This window comes from Heptranchias perlo, chromosome 19 (genome assembly GCF_035084215.1).
Source record: "Heptranchias perlo isolate sHepPer1 chromosome 19, sHepPer1.hap1, whole genome shotgun sequence".
In the NCBI taxonomy this organism is placed as follows: Eukaryota; Metazoa; Chordata; class Chondrichthyes; order Hexanchiformes; family Hexanchidae; genus Heptranchias; species Heptranchias perlo.
This window is the reverse complement of record NC_090343.1, coordinates 50,771,993-50,793,087: the sequence shown is the minus strand read 5'-3', so window position 1 is coordinate 50,793,087 and position 21,095 is coordinate 50,771,993. Positions and strand designations below refer to the sequence as shown.

The window sequence follows — 21,095 nt, the reverse complement described above, 5'->3', positions numbered from 1 at the left end:
ACTCCCCTTCCCCCCTCTTACTCCCCTTCCCCCCTCTTACTCCCCTTCCCCCCTCTTACTCCCCTTCCCCCCTCTTCCTCCCCTTCCCCCCTCTTCCTCCCCTTCCCCCCTCTTCCTCCCCTTCCCCCCTCTTCCTCCCCTTCCCCCCTCTTCCTCCCCTTCCCCCCTCTTCCTCCTCTTCCTCCTCTTCCCCCCTCTTCCTCCCCTTCCTCCCCTTCCTCCCCTTCCTCCCCTTCCTCCCCTTCCTCCCCTTCCTCCCCTTCCCCCCTCTTCCTCCCCTTCCCCCCTCTTCCTCCCCTTCCCCCCTCTTCCTCCCCTTCCCCCCTCTTCCTCCCCTTCCCCCCTCTTCCTCCCCTTCCCCCCTCTTCCTCCCCTTCCCCCCTCTTCCTCCCCTTCCCCCCTCTTCCTCCCCTTCCCCCCTCTTCCTCCCCTTCCCCCCTCTTCCTCCCCTTCCCCCCTCTTCCTCCCCTTCCCCCCTCTTCCTCCCCTTCCCCCCTCTTCCTCCCCTTCCCCCCTCTTCCTCCCCTTCCCCCCTCTTCCTCCCCTTCCCCCCTCTTCCTCCCCTTCCCCCCTCTTCCTCCCCTTCCCCCCTCTTCCTCCCCTTCCCCCCTCTTCCTCCCCTTCCCCCCTCTTCCTCCCCTTCCCCCCTCTTCCTCCCCTTCCCCCCTCTTCCTCCCCTTCCCCCCTCTTCCTCCCCTTCCCCCCTCTTCCTCCCCTTCCCCCCTCTTCCTCCCCTTCCCCCCTCTTCCTCCCCTTCCCCCCTCTTCCTCCCCTTCCCCCCTCTTCCTCCCCTTCCCCCCTCTTCCTCCCCTTCCCCCTCTTCCTCCCCTTCCCCCTCTTCCTCCCCTTCCCCCCTCTTCCTCCCCTTCCCCCCTCTTCCTCCCCTTCCCCCCTCTTCCTCCCCTTCCCCCCTCTTCCTCCCCTTCCCCCTCTTCCTCCCCTTCCCCCTCTTCCTCACCCTTCCCCCTCTTCCTCACCCTTCCCCCTCTTCCTCACCTTCCCCCTCTTCCTCACCTTCCCCCTCTTCCTCACCTTCCCCCTCTTCCTCACCCTTCCCCCTCTTCCTCACCCTTCCCCCTCTTCCTCACCCTTCCCCCTCTTCCTCACCCTTCCCCCTCTTCCTCACCCTTCCCCCTCTTCCTCACCCTTCCCCCTCTTCCTCACCCTTCCCCCTCTTCCTCACCCTTCCCCCTCTTCCTCACCCTTCCCCCTCTTCCTCACCCTTCCCCCTCTTCCTCACCCTTCCCCCTCTTCCTCACCCTTCCCCCTCTTCCTCACCCTTCCCCCTCTTCCTCACCCTTCCCCCTCTTCCTCACCCTTCCCCCTCTTCCTCACCCTTCCCCCTCTTCCTCACCCTTCCCCCTCTTCCTCACCCTTCCCCCTCTTCCTCACCCTTCCCCCTCTTCCTCACCCTTCCCCCTCTTCCTCACCCTTCCCCCTCTTCCTCACCCTTCCCCCTCTTCCTCACCCTTCCCCCTCTTCCTCACCCTTCCCCCTCTTCCTCACCCTTCCCCCTCTTCCTCACCCTTCCCCCTCTTCCTCACCCTTCCCCCTCTTCCTCACCCTTCCCCCTCTTCCTCACCCTTCCCCCTCTTCCTCACCCTTCCCCCTCTTCCTCACCCTTCCCCCTCTTCCTCACCCTTCCCCCTCTTCCTCACCCTTCCCCCTCTTCCTCACCCTTCCCCCTCTTCCTCACCCTTCCCCCTCTTCCTCACCCTTCCCCCTCTTCCTCACCCTTCCCCCTCTTCCTCACCCTTCCCCCTCTTCCTCACCCTTCCCCCTCTTCCTCACCCTTCCCCCTCTTCCTCACCCTTCCCCCTCTTCCTCACCCTTCCCCCTCTTCCTCACCCTTCCCCCTCTTCCTCACCCTTCCCCCTCTTCCTCACCCTTCCCCCTCTTCCTCACCCTTCCCCCTCTTCCTCACCCTTCCCCCTCTTCCTCACCCTTCCCCCTCTTCCTCACCCTTCCCCCTCTTCCTCACCCTTCCCCCTCTTCCTCACCCTTCCCCCTCTTCCTCACCCTTCCCCCTCTTCCTCACCCTTCCCCCTCTTCCTCACCCTTCCCCCTCTTCCTCACCCTTCCCCCTCTTCCTCACCCTTCCCCCTCTTCCTCACCCTTCCCCCTCTTCCTCACCCTTCCCCCTCTTCCTCACCCTTCCCCCTCTTCCTCACCCTTCCCCCTCTTCCTCACCCTTCCCCCTCTTCCTCACCCTTCCCCCTCTTCCTCACCCTTCCCCCTCTTCCTCACCCTTCCCCCTCTTCCTCACCCTTCCCCCTCTTCCTCACCCTTCCCCCTCTTCCTCACCCTTCCCCCTCTTCCTCACCCTTCCCCCCTCTTCCTCACCCTTCCCCCCTCTTCCTCACCCTTCCCCCTCTTCCTCACCCTTCCCCCTCTTCCTCACCCTTCCCCCCTTTTCCTCACCCTTCCCCCCTCTTCCTCACCCTTCCCCCCTCTTCCTCACCCCTCCCCCCTCTTCCTCACCCCTCCCCCCTCTTCCTCACCCCTCCCCCCTCTTCCTCACCCCTCCCCCCTCTTCCTCACCCCTCCCCCCTCTTCCTCACCCCGCCCCCCTCTTCCTCCCCCGCCCCCCCTCTTCCTCCCCCGCCCCCCCTCTTCCTCACCCCGCCCCCCCTCTTCCTCACCCCGCCCCCCCCTCTTCCTCCCCCGCCCCCCCCTCTTCCTCCCCCGCCCCCCCCCTCTTCCTCCCCCGCCCCCCCCCTCTCCCTTCCACTAACTAATAAATAAAATCTTCCTCGCAGTGTGTGCAAAGGGCAGCAGCCGAGGCTACAGTGCGTGCCTGAGTGAGTCTCCATCGTAGGGAGTCATTTGGGATTTTTGTCCCACTTTTTTGAGGATACTTTTGCGGTCCGTGCTTCCAGCTGGGAGTGGCGCTTGGGGACTGCGCATCTCAGGGAAATTGTGGGCTCTTGGCCCGTTGTTTACTCTCCAGTGAAACGTGGGCAGATTAAAAGTCCTGGGTGGCTGCTTTACTGGTGCTGGAAACTGCTCCCAGTTTTTCACACACCGTTGGTGTGAACATTGTTACAAGGCTGTAGTCAATTTGAAGTTTTCTTTTAACACTCGTGATACTTAAAGAAGTCAGAGGTTTCAATTCAGGCCTCGGGAGTGGCTTTCAAAACCAGTTCTGACGAAGGGTCATAATAACCTGGGTGTCAGCTGCAGCTCAGTGGGCGCTCTCGCCTCTGAGTCAAAGGTTGTGTGTACAAAATCCAGGCTGTCACTCCCATGTAGTGCTGAGGGAGTACTGTACTGTCGGGGGTGTTGTCTTTCGGATGAGACGTTGAACCGAGGCCCCATCTGCCCTCTCAGGTGGATGTAAAAGATCCCATGGCTCTATTTCAAAGACGAGCAGGGGAGTTCTCCCTGCTGTCCTGGCCAATATTTATCCCTCAACCAACATCACTAAATCAGATTATCTGATCATTATCACATTGCTGTTTGTGGGATCTTGCTGTGTGTAAATTGCCACATTTCCCACATTACAACAGTGACTACACTTCAAAAGGACTTAATTGGCTGTAAAGAGGTTTGGGATGTCCTGAGGATGTGAAAGGCACTGTAGAAATGTAAGTCTTTTCTTTATCTGAAATGCTAACCCAACCTACCTCTCTCCACAGATGCTGCCTGACCCACTGAGTGTTTTCAGCATTTTCTGTTTTTATTTCAGATTTACAGCATCTGTAGTACTTTGCTTTTAGTTTGAAAATAATTATCCTTAATTGCTTTTCCAGTGGGGGGAGGGGGAGTTGTGGGGAGCAGGAAAATGAGCACTCAGCTCCTGCTAAATGTTGGTCAGGACAATCCTGGGTGGCCTTTGCAGCCTGGTGATGTTGCTGCACCTGGCTTCAGTCACCTGTGACTAAATCCCAGGATCAAGTTGTGCCCATGGCCCAGCCCAGCACTGACCGTTATAGATGGGGAAGTTTTGACTGCTGATCTGTGCTGAGCCAACTGGTTTCAGTCAAGGTGGTAGTTGAGGTGCTGCTGGGCTGGAGAGGGGGGAAACCCCCGGGGGGTGCGGCATATTCAGAGACCCCTGCTGGAATGTGTGCAGTTGTAGATGCCGGACAAGGACAGAATCAGGCTTGGCTGTGATGCCACCTGTTGTTGAATAGACCACTGATGCTCAGCGTCTAGGCTTGCACGCGAGTAATGAGTGTTGGTTCGTGTGAGTCAGAACCTTCAAGAGAGGAAGGGAGAACGTTGGGGAGGGGGAGAGAGGAACACTGCACCCCAATGTTAATCGACTTGTGTTCTCAGGATTTACAGGCTCCTAAAACCTGCGTCACTGATTGTAGTTTGTTGTTTGTGTAGTGGGCCAGCTGGGTACTGTTTTGTGGAGTTTCCAGATCAATCGAGCGCCGATCTCTCGTTACATAAACTGAATGGAAAACCGCTCCCTGGCTCCAACGCAGTGAGTCATATTCCTCATTAACTTTACAGCTGTTTTTATACCAGTGCTGTTTTCAGTTTGGATTCTAGGAGACCGTACTTTTAAGCTGCTGTTCCCGATGCTCCGTCCCGCTCCCTTGCCCTGGGGGCAGGCTGGTAGAGGCAGCTTTATTTTTGTGTGATCCTGCAGCTGGGATAAAGCAGCGGTGTAAACAGCAGGGAGCTGTCCGAATCCTAAAACATCAGCTAATGCAGATGCGGCTTTGTACAAGGCCCACAGGCCCAGCTGGTGTCTTGCTCGAGGACCACCTTCAGGCGATGGGACTTGGTTCGAGGCTGTGAATCTGCACACTCTGAGCTCCTGATTTCAGTCATGTCACTGTGGGTAGGTGATCAGTGGAGGCCAAACACTTCCCCACTGCAAGACTGGGGGGAAGAGAGAGGGAGAGAAAAACTGCAGGATCCATAATCCTCCTGAGCATTTCTATCTGTATGGAACTTGGGATAACTGCACCTCCCGGCACCATTCCCTGAGTGGGACAGGCTGAGAATGAAGGGCCCCCCCCGAGTCACATGGAGCAACAAGCCTGCTGAGGGTATCGGGTGAAAGGGAGGTAGGCCACGAACGGCCCCTGTGACCAGGTGTGCTGAGTTCTGGGCTTGAGCATCAATACAAACTGCCCCATCACCGCCAAGCTGTGGAGTTGAGGTGATTAAAGGGAAATGAGATGCTGAGGCAGTGTTTTGTGCTGCTCTTTGTAGAGAGAAAATTCTACCGCAAAACGAGTTGGACTTTTTTAATAAAAACATTAACCTTCTTTCCTGCACAAATGCCTGGAGAAGATTCATCAGATGCAAGCAGATAAAAATATAATTGGGTGGGATATATAAATTATTTAAAGAAAGGCGGTCTGTGGGGAGGGGTGAAATTGTACTTTTTGTTCTTTTTCACCCATTCCCCACTACAGATCTCCTTTCTTTAAATAATTTATATATCCTGCCCGTTAATATATTTGTCTGCTTGAATCTGATGAATCCCCTCCCTGTGTGCTGAGTGTTTAGTACCAGTTCCTCTCACTTACTCCTAGGGGCCGATTCTATGGCCTGTTTTCCTTTGTGCCATTTTGCATTAGAACTGACCTCAGTTCACACCCAATAGGTCATTTGATTCCTTCTCTGCTGACATTCCTAGGATTTAAAGAATACCCCAATAGAATTTAACAAGACTTGTAGCCACTTCCTCATGGCATAAAAGCCTCACTGCCCTCAGTGTAGGGGTGAGCTATGGGGTATAGACGTGTGTGGATCAGTGGCTGCATTCCCCCATGTACATCTCTGACCCCCTGCTCCAGTACGGTGATGAGCACTCCAACTTGTAGATTTAAAATCTGCAGGAAGCCAGTACTCCATCTACCTCTCTGACTCTCCATCTATAACCCTTCCTTTCCACCTCTATCTATCCAGCTCTCTACTCCATCTGTCCATCTCTCTCTCTCTCTCTCTCTCTACCTCTCTACTCCATCTGTCCACCACACTACCACTGACATTCTCCCTATCTATCTACCTCTCCACTCCATCTGCCCACACCACAACTGTGTTTCTCGCTCCCTCTCTATCTGCCTCCCTCTCTATCTGCCTCCCTCTCTATCTGCCTCCCTCTCTATCTGCCTCCCTCTCTATCTGCCTCCCTCTCTATCTATCTACCTCTATCTGTCTATTAAAAAAAAATTATTAAACATTCATAAATTTTCTTCTTCCTCTTTGGTTAAGTCTTTGTCTTTCTCCTTTCTAGGAAAAGGGTCGAGGTCCTGCAGTCAGAGTTTCAGGACCTAGGGAGGAAGTTAAAAATCAGGACCTTAAAAGTAGTAATCTCTGGATTACTCCCAGTGCCACGTGCTAGTGAGTATAGGAATAGTGGGATAAGACAGGTAAATGCGTGGCTGGAGAAACGATGCAGGAGGGAGGGCTTCAGATTCCTGGGGTATTGGGACCGGTTCTGGGCTGGAGGAATCTGTTGAAGAAGGACGAGTTGCACCTGAACAGAGTGTTTTCCTCACGGAGAGGTTAACTAGTACTGAGGGGGAGGGTTTAAACTAATTTGGCAGGAGGATGGGCACCAGGATGAAACATTAGAGAGGAGAAACAAGGTACACAGAAGACTGGGAGGGACAAATAACACTAGAGTAAAGAATAGTTCAGAAATTAGGAGGGATCAGACAGGGGGCAAACGTGAGGCAGTCTTGAGATTAGAGTGCATGTGCATAAATGCACATTGGTTGGTGAGCTGCAGGCACAAGTCACCACATGGGACTATGATGTCGTGGCAATAACAGAGATCTGGCTCAAAGAAGGGGAGGATTGGGAACTTAATATTCCTGGCTACAAGGATTCAGGAAAGATAGGGAAGGAAAGGAAGGAGGGGTGGGGTGTCAGTATTGATCAAAGAAACTATTATAGCACTGGAAAGGGATGATGCAGTTGAGGGGTCAAAGAATCTATTTGGTTAGAACTAACAATAGAGGAGCTATTACACTACTGGGTGTATACTATAGACCACCAAATAGTGGGAAGGAGATAGAGGAGCAAATTTGCAGGGAAATTCCATAAAGATGCAAGAACTACAGGGTAGTGATAATGAGGCACTTCAATTATCCCAATATAGAATGGGATAGTAACAATGTAAAGGGCAAAGAGGGGGAGGAATTCCTGAAATATGTTCGAGAACTTTCTGGAACTGTGTTTCCAGCCCAACCAGGAAGGAAACAGTGCTGGATCTAGTTTTGGGGATGAAGTGGGGCAGGTGGAGCATGTTTCAGTGGGGAGCAGTTATGGAACAGTGATCACAATATCATTAGGTTTAGAATAGTTCTGGAAAAGAACAAGGAACAATCAAACTTGAAAATGCTTAACTGGAGGAGAGCAAATTTCAGTGAGTTAGAAAGGGATCTTGCCCCGGTAGATGGGAAACATACAATCATAGAAAATTAACGGCACAGAAGGAGGCCATTCGGCCCATCATGTCCGTGCTGGCCGAAAATGAGCCCCCAGCCTAATCCCACTTTCCAGCACTTGGTCCGTAGCATTGTAGAATACGGCACTTCAGGTGCACATCCAGGTACTTTTTTAATTAGTTAAGGGTTTCTGCCTCTACCACCCTTTCAGGCAGTGAGTTCCAGACACCCACCACTCTCTGGATGAAAAGCTTTTCCTTAGCTCCCCTCTAATCCTTCTACCAATCACTTTAAATCTATGACCCCTGGTTATTTACCACTCTGCTAAGGGAAATAGGTCCTTCCTATCCACTCTATCTAGGCCCCTCATAATTTTGTACACCTCAATTAAATCACCCCTTAGCCTCCTCTGTTCCAAAGAGAACAACCCCAGCCTATCCAATCTTTCTTCACAGCTAAAATTCTCCAGTCTTGGCAACACCCTCGTAAATCTCTCTGTACCCTCTCTAGTGCAATTACATCCTTCCTGTAATGTGACCAGAACTGTACGCAGTACTCAAGCTGTGGCCTAACCAGTGTTTTATACAGTTCTAGCATAACCTCCCTGCTCTAATATTCTATACCACGGCTAATAAAGGAAAGTATCCCATATGCCTTTTTAACCACCTTATCTACCTGTCCTGCTATCTTCGGGGACCTGTGGACATGCACCCCAAGGTCCCTCTGTTCCTCTACACCTTTCAGTATCCTCCCATTTATTGTGTATTCCCTTGCCTTGTTTGCTCTCCCCAAATGCATCACCTCACACTTCTCCGGATTGAATTCCATTTGCCACTTTTCTGCGCACCTGACCAGTCCATTGATATCTTCCTGCAGTCTACAGCTTTCCTCCTCACTATCAACCACATGGCCAATTTTTGTATCGTCTGCAAACTTCTTAATCGTGCCCCCTACATTAATATGTATCACAAAAAGCAAGGGACCAAGTACCGAGCCCTGCGGAACACCACTGGAAACAGCCTCTCAGTTGCAAAAACACCCGTCGACCATTACTCTTTGCTTCCTGCCACTGAGCCAATTTTGGATCCAACTTGCCACCCTCCCTTAGATCCCATGGGCTTGTGCTTTTTTGACCTGTGTGGGACCTTGTCAAAAGCCTTGCTAAAATCCATGTAGACTGCATCAAATGCACTACCCTCCTTATTACCTCCTCAAAAAAAAATCAAAAATTGGTAGGCAAAACAGTAATTGAACAATGAGAGGTCTTCAAGGAGGAGATGGTTCGAGTACAGAGTATGCACATCCCTACCAGGGAAAAGAAAGGGCATCCAAAGATAGAGCTCCCTGGATGATTAAAGATATAGAGATTAAAATGAAACAGAAAACGGAGGCTTATGACAAATGTAAGGTTCATAATACAGTAGAGAACCAGGCTGAATACAGAAAGTACAGAGGAGATATAAAAAAGGGAATAAGAGGGACAAAGAGAGAGTGTGAGAATAGATTAGTGGCTAACAAAAGGGAACTCAAAAGTCTTTTATAAAATTATAAGTAGTAAAAGGGCAGTCAAAGGAAGGGTGGAACTGATTAGGGACAAAAGGAGATCTTCTTGTGGAGGCAGAGGGCATGACTGAGGCACTAAATGAATACTTCACATCGGTCTATGCTAGAGAAGAGGATGCTGCCAATGTAGCAGTAAAGGAGGAGGAGGAGTGATATTGGATAGGATAAAAATAGATAAAGAGGAGGTACTTAAAAGATTGGCAGCACTCAAAGTAGAAAAGTCACTCGGTCCAGATGAGATGCATCCAAGGTTACTGAGGGAAGTAAGGGTGGAAATTGTGGAGGCTCTGGCCACAATCTTCCAATCCTCCTTAGATATGGGATGGTGCTGGAGGATTGCAAATGTCACACCCCTGTTCAAAAAAGGGGAGAGGGATAAACCTGGCAATTACAGGCCAGTCAGCCTAACATCGGTGATGGGAAAACATTTAGAGACAGTAATCCAGGACAAAATAAATTGTCACTTGGAAAAGTATGGGCTAATAAATGAAAGTCAGCACGGATTTGTTAAAGGAAAATAATGTTAGACTAACTTGATTGAGTTCTTTGATGAAGTAACGGAGAGGATTGATGAGGGTAGTGCAGTTGATTATGTTCAAATGGACTTTCAAAAGGCATTTGATAAAGTGCCACATAATAGACTTGTTAGCAAAATTAAAGCCCATGGCATTAAAGGGACAGTGGCAGCATGGATATAAAATTGGCCAAGAGACAGAAAGCAGAGAATGGTGGTAAGGGATTGATTTTCAGACTAGAGGGAAGTATACAGTGATATTCTCCAGGGGTCGGTATTAGGACCACTGCTCTTTTTGATTTATATTAATGACCTGGACTTGGGTTTAGAGGGTATAATTTCAAAGTTTGCACATGCACGAAACTCAGAAATGTAGGAAATAATGTGGAGGATAGTAACAAACTTCAGGACGACGTAGACAGACTGATGAAATGGGCAGACATGTGGCAGATGAAATTTAATGGAGAGAAGTGTGAAATGATGCATTTTAGAAGGTAGAATGAGGAGAGGCAATATAAACTAACTACAATTTAAAGGGTGCAGGAACAGAGAGACCTGGGGGTGCATGTACACAAATGTTTGAAGGTGGCAGGGCAGGTTGTGAAGGCTGTTAAAGCCCAGGATCCCTCATGCCTTTTTGTTAAGAGGCATAGAGTACAAAAGCAAGGAAGTTATGATGAACCTTTATAAAACACTGGTTAGGCCTCAGCTGGAGTATTGTGTTTAATTCTGGGCACCGCATTTTAGGAAGGATGTCAAGGCCTTAGAGAGGGTGCAGAAGAGATTTACTAGAATGGTGCCAGGGATGAGGGACTTCAGTTATGTGGAGAGACTGGAGAAGCTGGGGTTGTTCTCCTTAGAGCAGAGAAGGTTAAGAGGAGATTTGATGAGGTGTTCAAAATCATGAATGGTTTTGACAGAGTAAATAAGGAGAAACTGTTTTCAGTGACAGAAGGGTCGGTAACCAGAGGACACAGATTTAAGGTGATCGGCAAAAGAGCCCGAGGCGACATGAGCGAGTTGTTATGATCTGGAATGAACCGCCTGAAAGGGTGGTGGAAGCAGATTCAATAATAACTTTCAAAAAGGAATTGGATAAATACTTGGAGAAAAAATGTGCAGGTCTGTGGGGAAAGAGTAGGGGAGTGGGACTAATTGGATAGCTCTTTTAAAGAGCCAGCACAGGCACTATGGGCCGAATGGCCTCCTCCTGTCCTGTACTTACTATGACACCACGATAATTGTTTATTTTTAAACGTTTTAATTCACCAATCGTATAGCAATAAACCTTACCCTTCCCCCAACCCCCTTCCCAAAAATAAAATTTGTGCCCAATCACATTGCCATAAAAAATATTTCTCTCCGACCCAGGCACTACTTTCCTCCTTTTCCCCTCCCCAGGCCCAGACTGTGAGGAAAGCCTTTGATAATGAAAATCGTGAAGTGAGGGGATTATCCATCTGCTCCTCTGAATAAAATGGCAGAGAGCGGTCACCTGCTCAGACTACAGCTCCAGTACGCTGCCTCTGGTGTTGTTAAGCTAGAGCCCAGTGCTGAAATCTTCAAGGAAAGGTTGAGGTGTCACATTTGTTCCAACAGGCCTTAATTTATTGGGACAGTACTGGTAAAAGTTTCAATTTAAGTTTTCCAGGTGTTTAATGTGATTTTTTTTTTAATTTTGCAGCCGAAAAGGTTCAAGTTGAACTACTCCACTTATGGGAAGCATCCCGATGGAAGGTAAATTAGTTTGTATGACTGTGCTCATGTACCTGGAATGTTGAAGAACTGGGAGCTCATTGCAGGGACAGGCGATAGGGTTGTTCAATGATTTGCCAGGGATCTGTGGTGAATTCAGAGGCTGGACCTCAAGTCCCTACCATTATGGCACGTGACATATCAAAATTAAACCGTGTCACTCTCACCGGACAGGTTGCAGTATGAAATACTGGAAATTATTGTCAGGGGTGAATTAAAGGGGAAAGGAAAATTATGCCTGGGTCAGCTTTGTCAGTTCCCTTCATGACCTGGAAAACTTCAAATTATCCTCTTCAAAGAAACCAAACCCGCGGGCACTGTTCCTCTGCAGGGTAATAATGTCCAGGTTTCTGTCTGGTGGTGAAGTCGGTATTATTGGAATACTCTAATTGTATATTTCTTCCTGTTGAAGCTGGAAGGAGTACCTTCATCATCGAGTGTACTCCTCAAACCTCTCCCCAACACTCTCCTGTTCTCTTCCTATTGGAGAAGTGTGATCTTCAGTGTCTCCCTCAGGTGGCCTGACATCACACATCACCGGGCTGCCATGCCATCAGGTCACTCAGTAATCATCTAATGATAGAAATGAGGCCCCAAGTTGTTTTTATTACTTCAGATTGTCATGGAGATTTGTACAAAGTGCACAAGTTGGATAAATCCTTTGGGGAAAGGAGGGGGTTAGAATCAGGGAGGAAAAGTCACTGGGCCCAAAAAGCCTTTCCCTTTTCATCGGTCGACCTCATCTACACTGCTCACTTCACCGATCTTCCCTCGTAACGGAAGCTGTGACTATCTTGCTCTTTGGACGAAACAGTCCTTCCTGATGTCCCTTCTTACTCCTGACTTCCTAACTTTTATCTTTCACCACAGTTGCCTGGATTAGTTTTATCTGTTCCTTCATAATGAAAGCTTAAACTCGGAAAACAAACCCCAAATTCCTGAACATCTCCTCATAACTTGTATTCCTGACCCCTAGAATCACCATTTTTGCCCCTGTGACCTTTTGGGTGAAGTAATAATTGCCCTTTCAATCACTCATGCCCAGAACAGAGCTCCGTATGGGGTCTGACCAACACCCTGCACGGCAGCGTAAGCCTCTTTAGATTTGTACTCTCTCCCACTCCTAATGCTCCCAGCTCTGTGTTTACCCTTTCACTGCAGCCGCACACTGGGCTGGCCATTTCACAGAGTTACCCACAGTAATACCTCGATATCTCTCCTGATGACACTCTGTCCCATTTAACACACACTATAACCGCTTGATCTCTCTCCTGGCCAGCACCGTGTCCCAATGTCCCATTTAACTCACTATAACCCCTCAGTCTCTCTCCTAATAACACCCTGTCCCATTTAACACACTATATAACCCCCGATCTCTCTCCTGATCAGCACACACGTTTTCTGAGAGTAATCGGGACAGTTTCTGGAACAATGTGTTCTTGAACCAACAAGAGAACAGGCCATATTAGATTGAGTGATGAATGATGAGCCTGAATTAGTCAAGAATCTAACGTTAAGGGAACACCTCGCTAATAGTGACCATAATGTGATAGAATTCGATATTAGGTTTGAGAGGGAGAAGGGTGAGTCACAAACTAAGGTTTTAAATTTAGGTAAGGCTGACTGTGGAGGGATGAGGCAGGAATTGACCACAATAGACTGGGCAGAACTATTAACAGATAAAACTACTGATGAACAGTGGGAGGTGTTCAAAAAAGAATCTGCTAGAATACAAGACTGTACATACCCCTAAAGGGCAAGAGCTCTACTTATGTAATTAAATAACCTTGGTCAACAAGGGAAGTAAGAGATAGTATAAAACTAAAAGAAAGCACTTATACAAAGGCAAAGAACAGTAGAGATCCCACGGACTGGGGGCGATATAAAGAATAACAAAGGGATACAAAGAAAGTCACGAGCTGCAAAAGGGGAATACGAGAAAAAGCTTGCGAGGGATATCAAGGACCATGCTAAAGGGTTTTACAAATATATTCGGAGAAAGGGGGTGGTTAAGAGTAATGTGGGCCCCTTAATGGCAGACGCAGGTGATATTGTAATTGAAAATCAGGAAATGGCAGATTTACTAAATACCTACTTTGTAACGGTCTTCACAGTAGATGATGAGGAAAAGTACCAGAGATACAAGAATAAAAATAAATCAAGGGGAGGAACGAACTAGATTCAATACAAGTAAAAAAAAATGGTGATGGAGAAACTAATGAGTTTAAAGATTGACAAATCCCCAGGTCTCAATGGTTTCCACCCCAGGGCATTAGAAGAAGCAGGTGAGGAAATTGATGATACGTTAGTCATGATCTTCCAAAACTCTTGATTCAGGAATTGTCCCCTTGGATTGGAACGTTGCCAATGTCGCCCCACTATTTAAGAAGGGTAAGAGAGAAAAACTAGGAAATTCTAAGCGTATTAGTCTAACATCGGTTGTGGGGAAGTGACGAGAATCTGTTGAGGGACAGACTGACTGAGCATTGGCCAAATATGAGCTGACCAGAGAGAGCCAGTGTGGAATTGTGAAGGGTAAATCATGTCTAACGAACCTAGTTGAATTTTTTGAGGCGGTAACTAAAGCAGGTAAGGGAGTGTCCCTGGATGTTATTTATGTGAACTTCCAGAAGGCATTCGACAAGGTTCCACATTAAGAGACTGTTAACAAAAATGAGAGCGTTTGGAATTGGAGGCAACCATTGGCTTGGATAGGGAATTGGTTCGGAGGCAGGAGACAGAGAGTAGGGATAATGGGTATGGACTCATTGGCAGGATGTGACTAGTGGTGTCCCCCGGGGATCTGTACTGGGGCCAGATGGAGTTCAATGTGGGGAAGTGTGATCCACTTTGGACCTAAGAGATAGATCAGAGTAGTTTCTAAATGGCGAGAAGCTAGGATCTGTGGAGGAGCAGAGAGATTTAGGAGTCCAAGTACAGAAATCATTAAAAGCTGGTGGACAAGTCCAAAAATAATTAATAAGGCTAATGGAATGTTGGCCTTTATCTCAAGGGGGCTGGAATACAAAGGGATGGAAGTTATATTACAGCTGTACAGAGCTCTGGTTAGACCCATTTAGAGTACTGCGTTCAGTTTTGGGCACCGCACCTCAGGAAGGATATATTGGCCTTGGAGGGGATGCAGTGCAGATTCACCAGAATGATACCGGGTCTAAAAGGGTTAAATTATGAGGTCAGATTGCATAGACTAGGCTTGTATTCCCTTGAGTATAGAAGATTAAGGGGTGATCTCATTGAGGTGTTTAAGATGATTAAAGGATTTGATGGGGTAGATAGAGAGAAACTATTTCCTCTGGTGGGGAAAGTCCAGAACAAGGGGGCATAACCTTAAAATTAGAGCCAGGCCGTTCAGGGGTGATGTCAGGAAGCACTTCCTCACACGAAGGGTAGTGGAAATCTGGAACTCTCTCCCCCAAAAGGCTGTTGAGGCTGGGGGTCAATAAAAAAATTTCAGAATTGAGATTGATAGATTTTTGTTAGGCAAGGAATTGGGGTTACGGAACCAAGGTGGGTGGATGGAGTTAAGATAGAGATCAGCCATGATCTAATGGAATGGCAGAACAGGCTCAAGGGGCTGAATGGCCTACTGTTCCAATGTTCATATACACACTGTCCCATTTAACAGACACTATAACCCCTCAACCTCTCTCCTGATCAACACACTGTCCCATTTAACAGACACTATAACCCCTCAACCTCTCTCCTGATCAACACACTGTCCCATTTAACAGACACTATAACCCCTCAATCTCTCTCCTGATCGTGATGGACTGGGGTTGACAATTGTAAACAATTTTACAACACCAAGTTATAGTCCAACAATTTTATTTGAAAATCACAAGCTTTCGGAGGCTTCCTCCTTCCTCAGGTGAATGTGGAAATGAAATCCTCGAACCTTTCGCATTTATAAATCACAGAACAATACCTGGTGACTACAGATAGTCTTTCCAACTGCCCGTTGCCAAGGCAATCAAAGTGTTCAGACAGAGAGGTGTTACCTACAGGGCCACCGAATATACAAACAACCAAAAAAAACAGAGAGAGGCAGAAACATAGAAACATCCGGAAGGAAGAGAAAGACAGCAAATGACCCGTTATATTAAAAACAGATAACTTTTGTTCGCTGGTGGGGTTACGTGTAGCGTGACATGAACCCAAGATCCCGGTTGAGGCAGTCCTCATGGGTGCGGAACTTGGCTGTCAATTTCTGCTCGATGATTTTGCGTTGTCGTGTGTCTCGAAGGCCGCCTTGGAGTACGCTTACCCGAAGGTCGGTGGCTGAATGTCCTTGACTGCTGAAGTGTTCCCCGACTGGGAGGGAACCCTCCTGTCTGGCGATTGTTGCGCGGTGTCCGTTCATCCGTTGTCGCAGCGTCTGCATGGTCTCGCCAATGTACCATGCTCCGGGGCATCCTTTCCTGCAACGTATGAGGTAGACGACGTTGGCCGAGTCACAGGAGTATGAACCATGCACCTGGTGGGTGGTGTCCTCTCGTGTGATGGTGGTATCTGTGTCGATGATCTGGCATGTCTTGCAGAGGTTACCGTGGCAGGGTTGTGTGGTGTCGTGGTCGCTGTTCTCCTGAAAGCTGGGTAATTTGCTGCGAACGATGGTCTGTTTGAGGTTGGGTGGCTGTTTAAAGGCGAGTAGTGGAGGTGTGGGGATGGCCATAGCGAGGTGTTCGTCGTCATCGATGACATGTTGTGTCTCTCCTGATCAACGCACTGTCCCATTTAACCTCTCAACCTCTCTCTTGATCACACCCTGTCTCATTTCACATACACAATAATCCCTCGATCTCTCTCCTGATCACCTTGTCTCATTTAACACACATCATAACCCCTCAATCTCTTGATAACACCCTCTCCCACTGTCCCATTTAACCCCTATTTAACACATGCTCTCTCTTCTGGTTTCTTGTTCGCACACTGATTATCTCACACTGATTATCTCACACTGATTATCTCACACTGTCTACTTGTTTGGTTATCATTTCAGCCAGGAATACTCACTTTTTATTGGAGACCTAACTTCTGAAGTCGATGACTTCCATCTCTATGATTTCTTTTCAAAAAAGTTCCAATCCTGTCGGGGAGCAAAAGTGGTGATTGACAGCTTTGGAAACTCCAGGTAAATATCTGCTTTACTTTCTTCCTTCGCTCAATTTTGTTTTGGTTACTTTTGTTTTAGGTTTTTCCTCTTGACCATGGGGGGACTCCCAGCTCTGTTCCAATGTCTCTCACTATACCCTGTCACGAGGAGACTCCCAGCTCTGTTCCAATGTCTCTCACTATACCCTGTCACGAGGAGCCTCCCAGCTCTGTTCCAATGTCTCACACTATACCCTGTCACGAGGAGCCTCCCAGCTCTGTTCCAATGTCTCACACTATACCCTGACACGTGGAGACTCCCAGCTCTGTTCCAATGTCTCACACTATACCCTGACACGGGGAGTCTCCCAGCTCTGTTCCAATGTTACGCACTATACCCTGTCACGAGGAGCCTCCCAGCTCTGTTCCAATGTCTCACACTATACCCTGACACGTGGAGACTCCCAGCTCTGTTCCAATGTCTCACACTATACCCTGACACGTGGAGACTCCCAGCTCTGTTCCAATGTCTCACACTATACCCTGACACGTGGAGACTCCCAGCTCTGTTCCAATGTCTCACACTATACCCTGACACGTGGAGACTCCCAGCTCTGTTCCAATGTCTCACACTATACCCTGTCACGAGGAGCCTCCCAGCTCTGTTCCAATGTCTCACACTATACCCTGTCACGAGGAGCCTCCCAGCTCTGTTCCAATGTCTCACACTATACCCTGACACGTGGAGACTCCCAGCTCTGTTCCAATGTCTCACACTATACCCTGACACGGGGAGTCTCCCAGCTCTGTTCCAATGTTACGCACTATACCCTGTCACGAGGAGCCTCCCAGCTCTGTTCCAATGTCTCACACTATACCCTGACACGTGGAGACTCCCAGCTCTGTTCCAATGTCTCACACTATACCCTGACACGTGGAGACTCCCAGCTCTGTTCCAATGTCTCACACTATACCCTGACACGGGGAGTCTCCCAGCTCTGTTCCAATGTTACGCACTATACCCTGTCACGAGGAGACTCCCAGCTCTGTTCCAATATCTCGCACTATACCCTGACACGGGGAGATCCCAGCTCTGTTCCAATATCTCGCACTATACCCTGACACGGGGAGATCCCAGCTCTGTTCCAGTGTCTCGCACTATACTCCGCTTGAACTCCTTTTCCAAGACTTCAAAACTGTGAAACCCCTGAGCCCCATCATCCCTTCCCTCTAACAATCTACAAGCTTTTAAAACCCATGCTCTTTGTCCCCTGATCTTTGCTTCCTGATCTATTTTGTCTCTTTCCCAGCTGGTTCCCTGCACTATGGGACTTGGCCACGCCCTCATTTTAGGAAGCTTACATTTGGATCCTGTCTCTCAGGGCATGGTGCTGTGACCTGAACTCTCACTGCCACCACAGGTGTGTCAAAAATCAGTGAGACCGGGCTCCATTCCTGAATCCTCGCTGTAACTGAAGTGATAATGAATGACCTTTGTGGGAAGCAAAAATATTTGCAGAGAAACTGGTGCATTTATATCAAAAAAAACAAATGCCCTTTTGTACTGTCCCCATTTTGTGCTTCGTCCTGCATCACTGGGTCAAAATCCTGAAACTCCCCACCTAACAGCACTGTGGGAGAACCTTCGCCACACGGACTGCAGTGGTTCAAGAAGAAGGCCCATCACCACCACCTCGGGCAACGAGGGATGGGCAATAAACGCCGACCTTGCCAGCGACGCCCACGTCCCGAGAATGAATAAATAAAAACCACATCCTATAACTGTCTCCTAAACTTCTGCCAGTTCCCTCTGAACCCAGCCCCACTGTGCTGGGGTCACTTCTGTACTCCTGTTCCTCATGGGAAATGCCAGGTCTACGGTGAGCATCCACTGCAAGCACAGGTCCCTGGCCCAGTCAGTGAGCTTTGCCTTCACGCTGCCCACAAAATAGCCTGTATGTTTATTTTCCCCTTTAATTGCGGCCGCCTTTTCGTACATCACTGGTGTGTTTCGATGTTATAGAAGGGGTCTCGGTGCTGCGGAGGGCGGTGTCTGGGTGTTAGAGGCGGAGGTTTGTTTGGCTGTTACAGGCGGGCTGAACATGCTGCGTTCTTTTCCAGAGGCTATGGATTTGTCCGGTTTGCCGAAGAAGCTGAACAGAAGGCGGCTCTAGAGGAATGTCAGAACGCCAAGGGGCTGGGGGGGAAACCAATCCGTATCAGTGTGGCCATCCCCAAAAGGTGAGAGAACTGTGTGCAGGATATTCCTGTATGCAGCAGGAGTGACTGAGTGCATTGCCCTGCGTTAGCTGGCGGCAGTCTAGGCACAACTTGGAATCCGGCTTTGCTGAGATGGGCTGGAGGTTTTGAGAATGCTATGGATGTGGGTGCAGTAGTGAGGATTCTTTTCTGCAGCAAAGTGCAACCATTTCTTAAGGAAACAAGTGTGGGTGAGGGGTCCCATAGATCTGTTTGTGTGTGTGTGTTCCAGTTGTTTCTTCTGCTCTCCTGGACATACTGACTCTTGCGGTACAGCTGCACATGTGTCAGCAGCCAGCCAGAGCCTTCCAAAGACGCTACTCTTCATCTGTGAGTTTAAACAGGCTTTTTATCACGGACGAGCCCTGCCCTGATATCAGCTGAGGTCCACTGTCCAGTGAGGGTCCCAAGATGGCCTTCAGTAGCAGGATCTCCTAGCCGATTTCCCAGACCATTTGTAATATCCCAAACTGCTGTCCTGGCTGATAACAGCACAGCCCAAAGATTAAGTGTGAGACATTCTGGCTGGCATGACTTAGTGGACGATTGGGTGCTGGCTTTACCCTGTGAGCCCCAGTTTGGTGTCTAGGTTATTATCCCTGCCCGGTATTACACACACACTGTCCGGTTCACTGTCCCTGCCCGGTATCACACACACTGTCCGGTTCACTGTCCCTGCCCGGTATCACCCACGGTGTCCGGTTCACTGGCCCTGCCCGGTATCACACACACTGTCCGGTTCACTGTCCCTGCCCGGTATCACCCACACTGTCCGGTTCACTGTCCCTGCCCGGTATCACCCACACTGTCCGGTTCACTGTCCCTGCCCGGTATCACCCACACTGTCCGGTTCACTGTCCCTGCCCGGTATCACCCACACTGTCCGGTTCACTGTCCCTGCCCGGTATCACCCACACTGTCCGGTTCACTGTCCCTGCCCGGTATCACCCACACTGTCCGGTTCACTGTCCCTGCCCGGTATCACACACACTGTCCGGTTCACTGGCCCTGCCCGGTATCACACACACTGTCCGGTTCACTGGCCCTGCCCGGTATCACACACTGTCCGGTTCACTGTCCCTGCCCGGTATCACCCACGGTGTCCGGTTCACTGGCCCTGCCCGGTATCACACACACTGTCCGGTTCACTGTCCCTGCCCGGTATCACACACACTGTCCGGTTCACTGGCCCTGCCCGGTATCACCCACGGTGTCCGGTTCACTGTCCCTGCCCGGTATCACACACACTGTCCGGTTCACTGGCCCTGCCCGGTATCACACACACTGTCCGGTTCACTGTCCCTGCCCGGTATCACACACACTGTCCGGTTCACTGGCCCTGCCCGGTATTACATACAATACGATCATAGACACAGCAGCTGCAATTACTGGAATGAGACGGGCCAAGTGTAGTGCGTGTCAGTGGGGGAACATTTAGGGAGCGGCGATCATAGCTATTCTAAACCTTATAATATTATGGAAAAGGACATGGACCACTCTAAAGTAAAAATACTCAATTGGAGGAGGGCCAATTTCAATGGGTTGAGAACGGATCTGGCCCGGGTAAATTGGAATCAAAGATTGGCAGGCAGAACTGTAATTGAACAATTTAAAGAGGAGATGGTTCAGGTACAGTCCAGGTACATTCCCACGAGGGGGAAAGGTAGCGCAACTAAAGCCAGAGCTCCCTGGATGACAAAAGAGATAGAGAGTAAGATAATACGGAAAAAAGGGGCATATGACAGATGTCAGGTTGAAAACACAAGTGAGAACCAGGCAGAATATAGAAAGTTCAGAGGGGAAGTGAGAAAGGAAATAAAAGGGGCAAAGAGAGAGTATGAGAATAGACTGGCGGCCAACATAAAAGGGAATCCAAAAGTCTTCTACAGGCATGTAAACAGTAAACGGGTAGTGAGAGGAGGGGTGGGGCTGATTAGGGACCATAAAGGAGATCTACTCATGGAGGCAGAGGGGATGGCTGAGGTAATATATGAGTACTTTGCATCTGTCTCTACCAAGGAAGAAGATGCTGCCAGAGTCTCGGTAAGGGAAGATATAGTTGAGATACTGGATGGGCTAAAAATTGATAAAGAAGAGGTACTAGAAAGGCTAGCTGTACTTAAAGTAGATAAATCACCCAGTCCGGATGGAATGCATCCTGGGTTGCTGAGGGAAGTAAGGGTGGAAATTGCAGAGGTACTGGCCATAATCTTCCAAACATCCTTAGATGCAGGGGTGGTGCCAGAGGACTGGAGAATTGCAAATGTTACACCCTTGTTCAAAAAAGGGTGTAGGGATAAACCCAGCAACTACAGGCCAGACAGTTTAACCTCAGCAGTGAGGAAATTTTTAGAAACGATAATCCGGATCAGAAGTAACAGACACTTGGACGAGGGTGGATTGATTAGGGAAAGCCAGCACGGATTTGTTAAAGGCAAATCGTGTTTAACTAACCTGATAGAGTTTTTTGATGAGGTAACAGAGAGGGTAGATGAGGGCAATGCAGTTGATGTGGTGTATATGGCGTT

At 49.1% G+C, this 21,095-nt stretch overlaps 1 protein-coding gene across 1 annotated transcript in view; it reads left to right on the top strand.

The window, feature by feature from the left end:
- LOC137335386 (tRNA selenocysteine 1-associated protein 1-like) overlaps window positions 1-21,095 on the top strand; it is a 59,703-nt gene that overhangs the window by 13,603 nt on the left and 25,005 nt on the right. Inside the window, exons 3-6 of the mRNA XM_068000734.1 lie at window positions 4,336-4,435; window positions 11,126-11,178; window positions 16,217-16,348; window positions 18,430-18,549. Coding sequence (XP_067856835.1) covers window positions 4,336-4,435; window positions 11,126-11,178; window positions 16,217-16,348; window positions 18,430-18,549 — 405 coding nt within the window. The remainder of the gene's footprint in view (window positions 1-4,335; window positions 4,436-11,125; window positions 11,179-16,216; window positions 16,349-18,429; window positions 18,550-21,095) is intronic.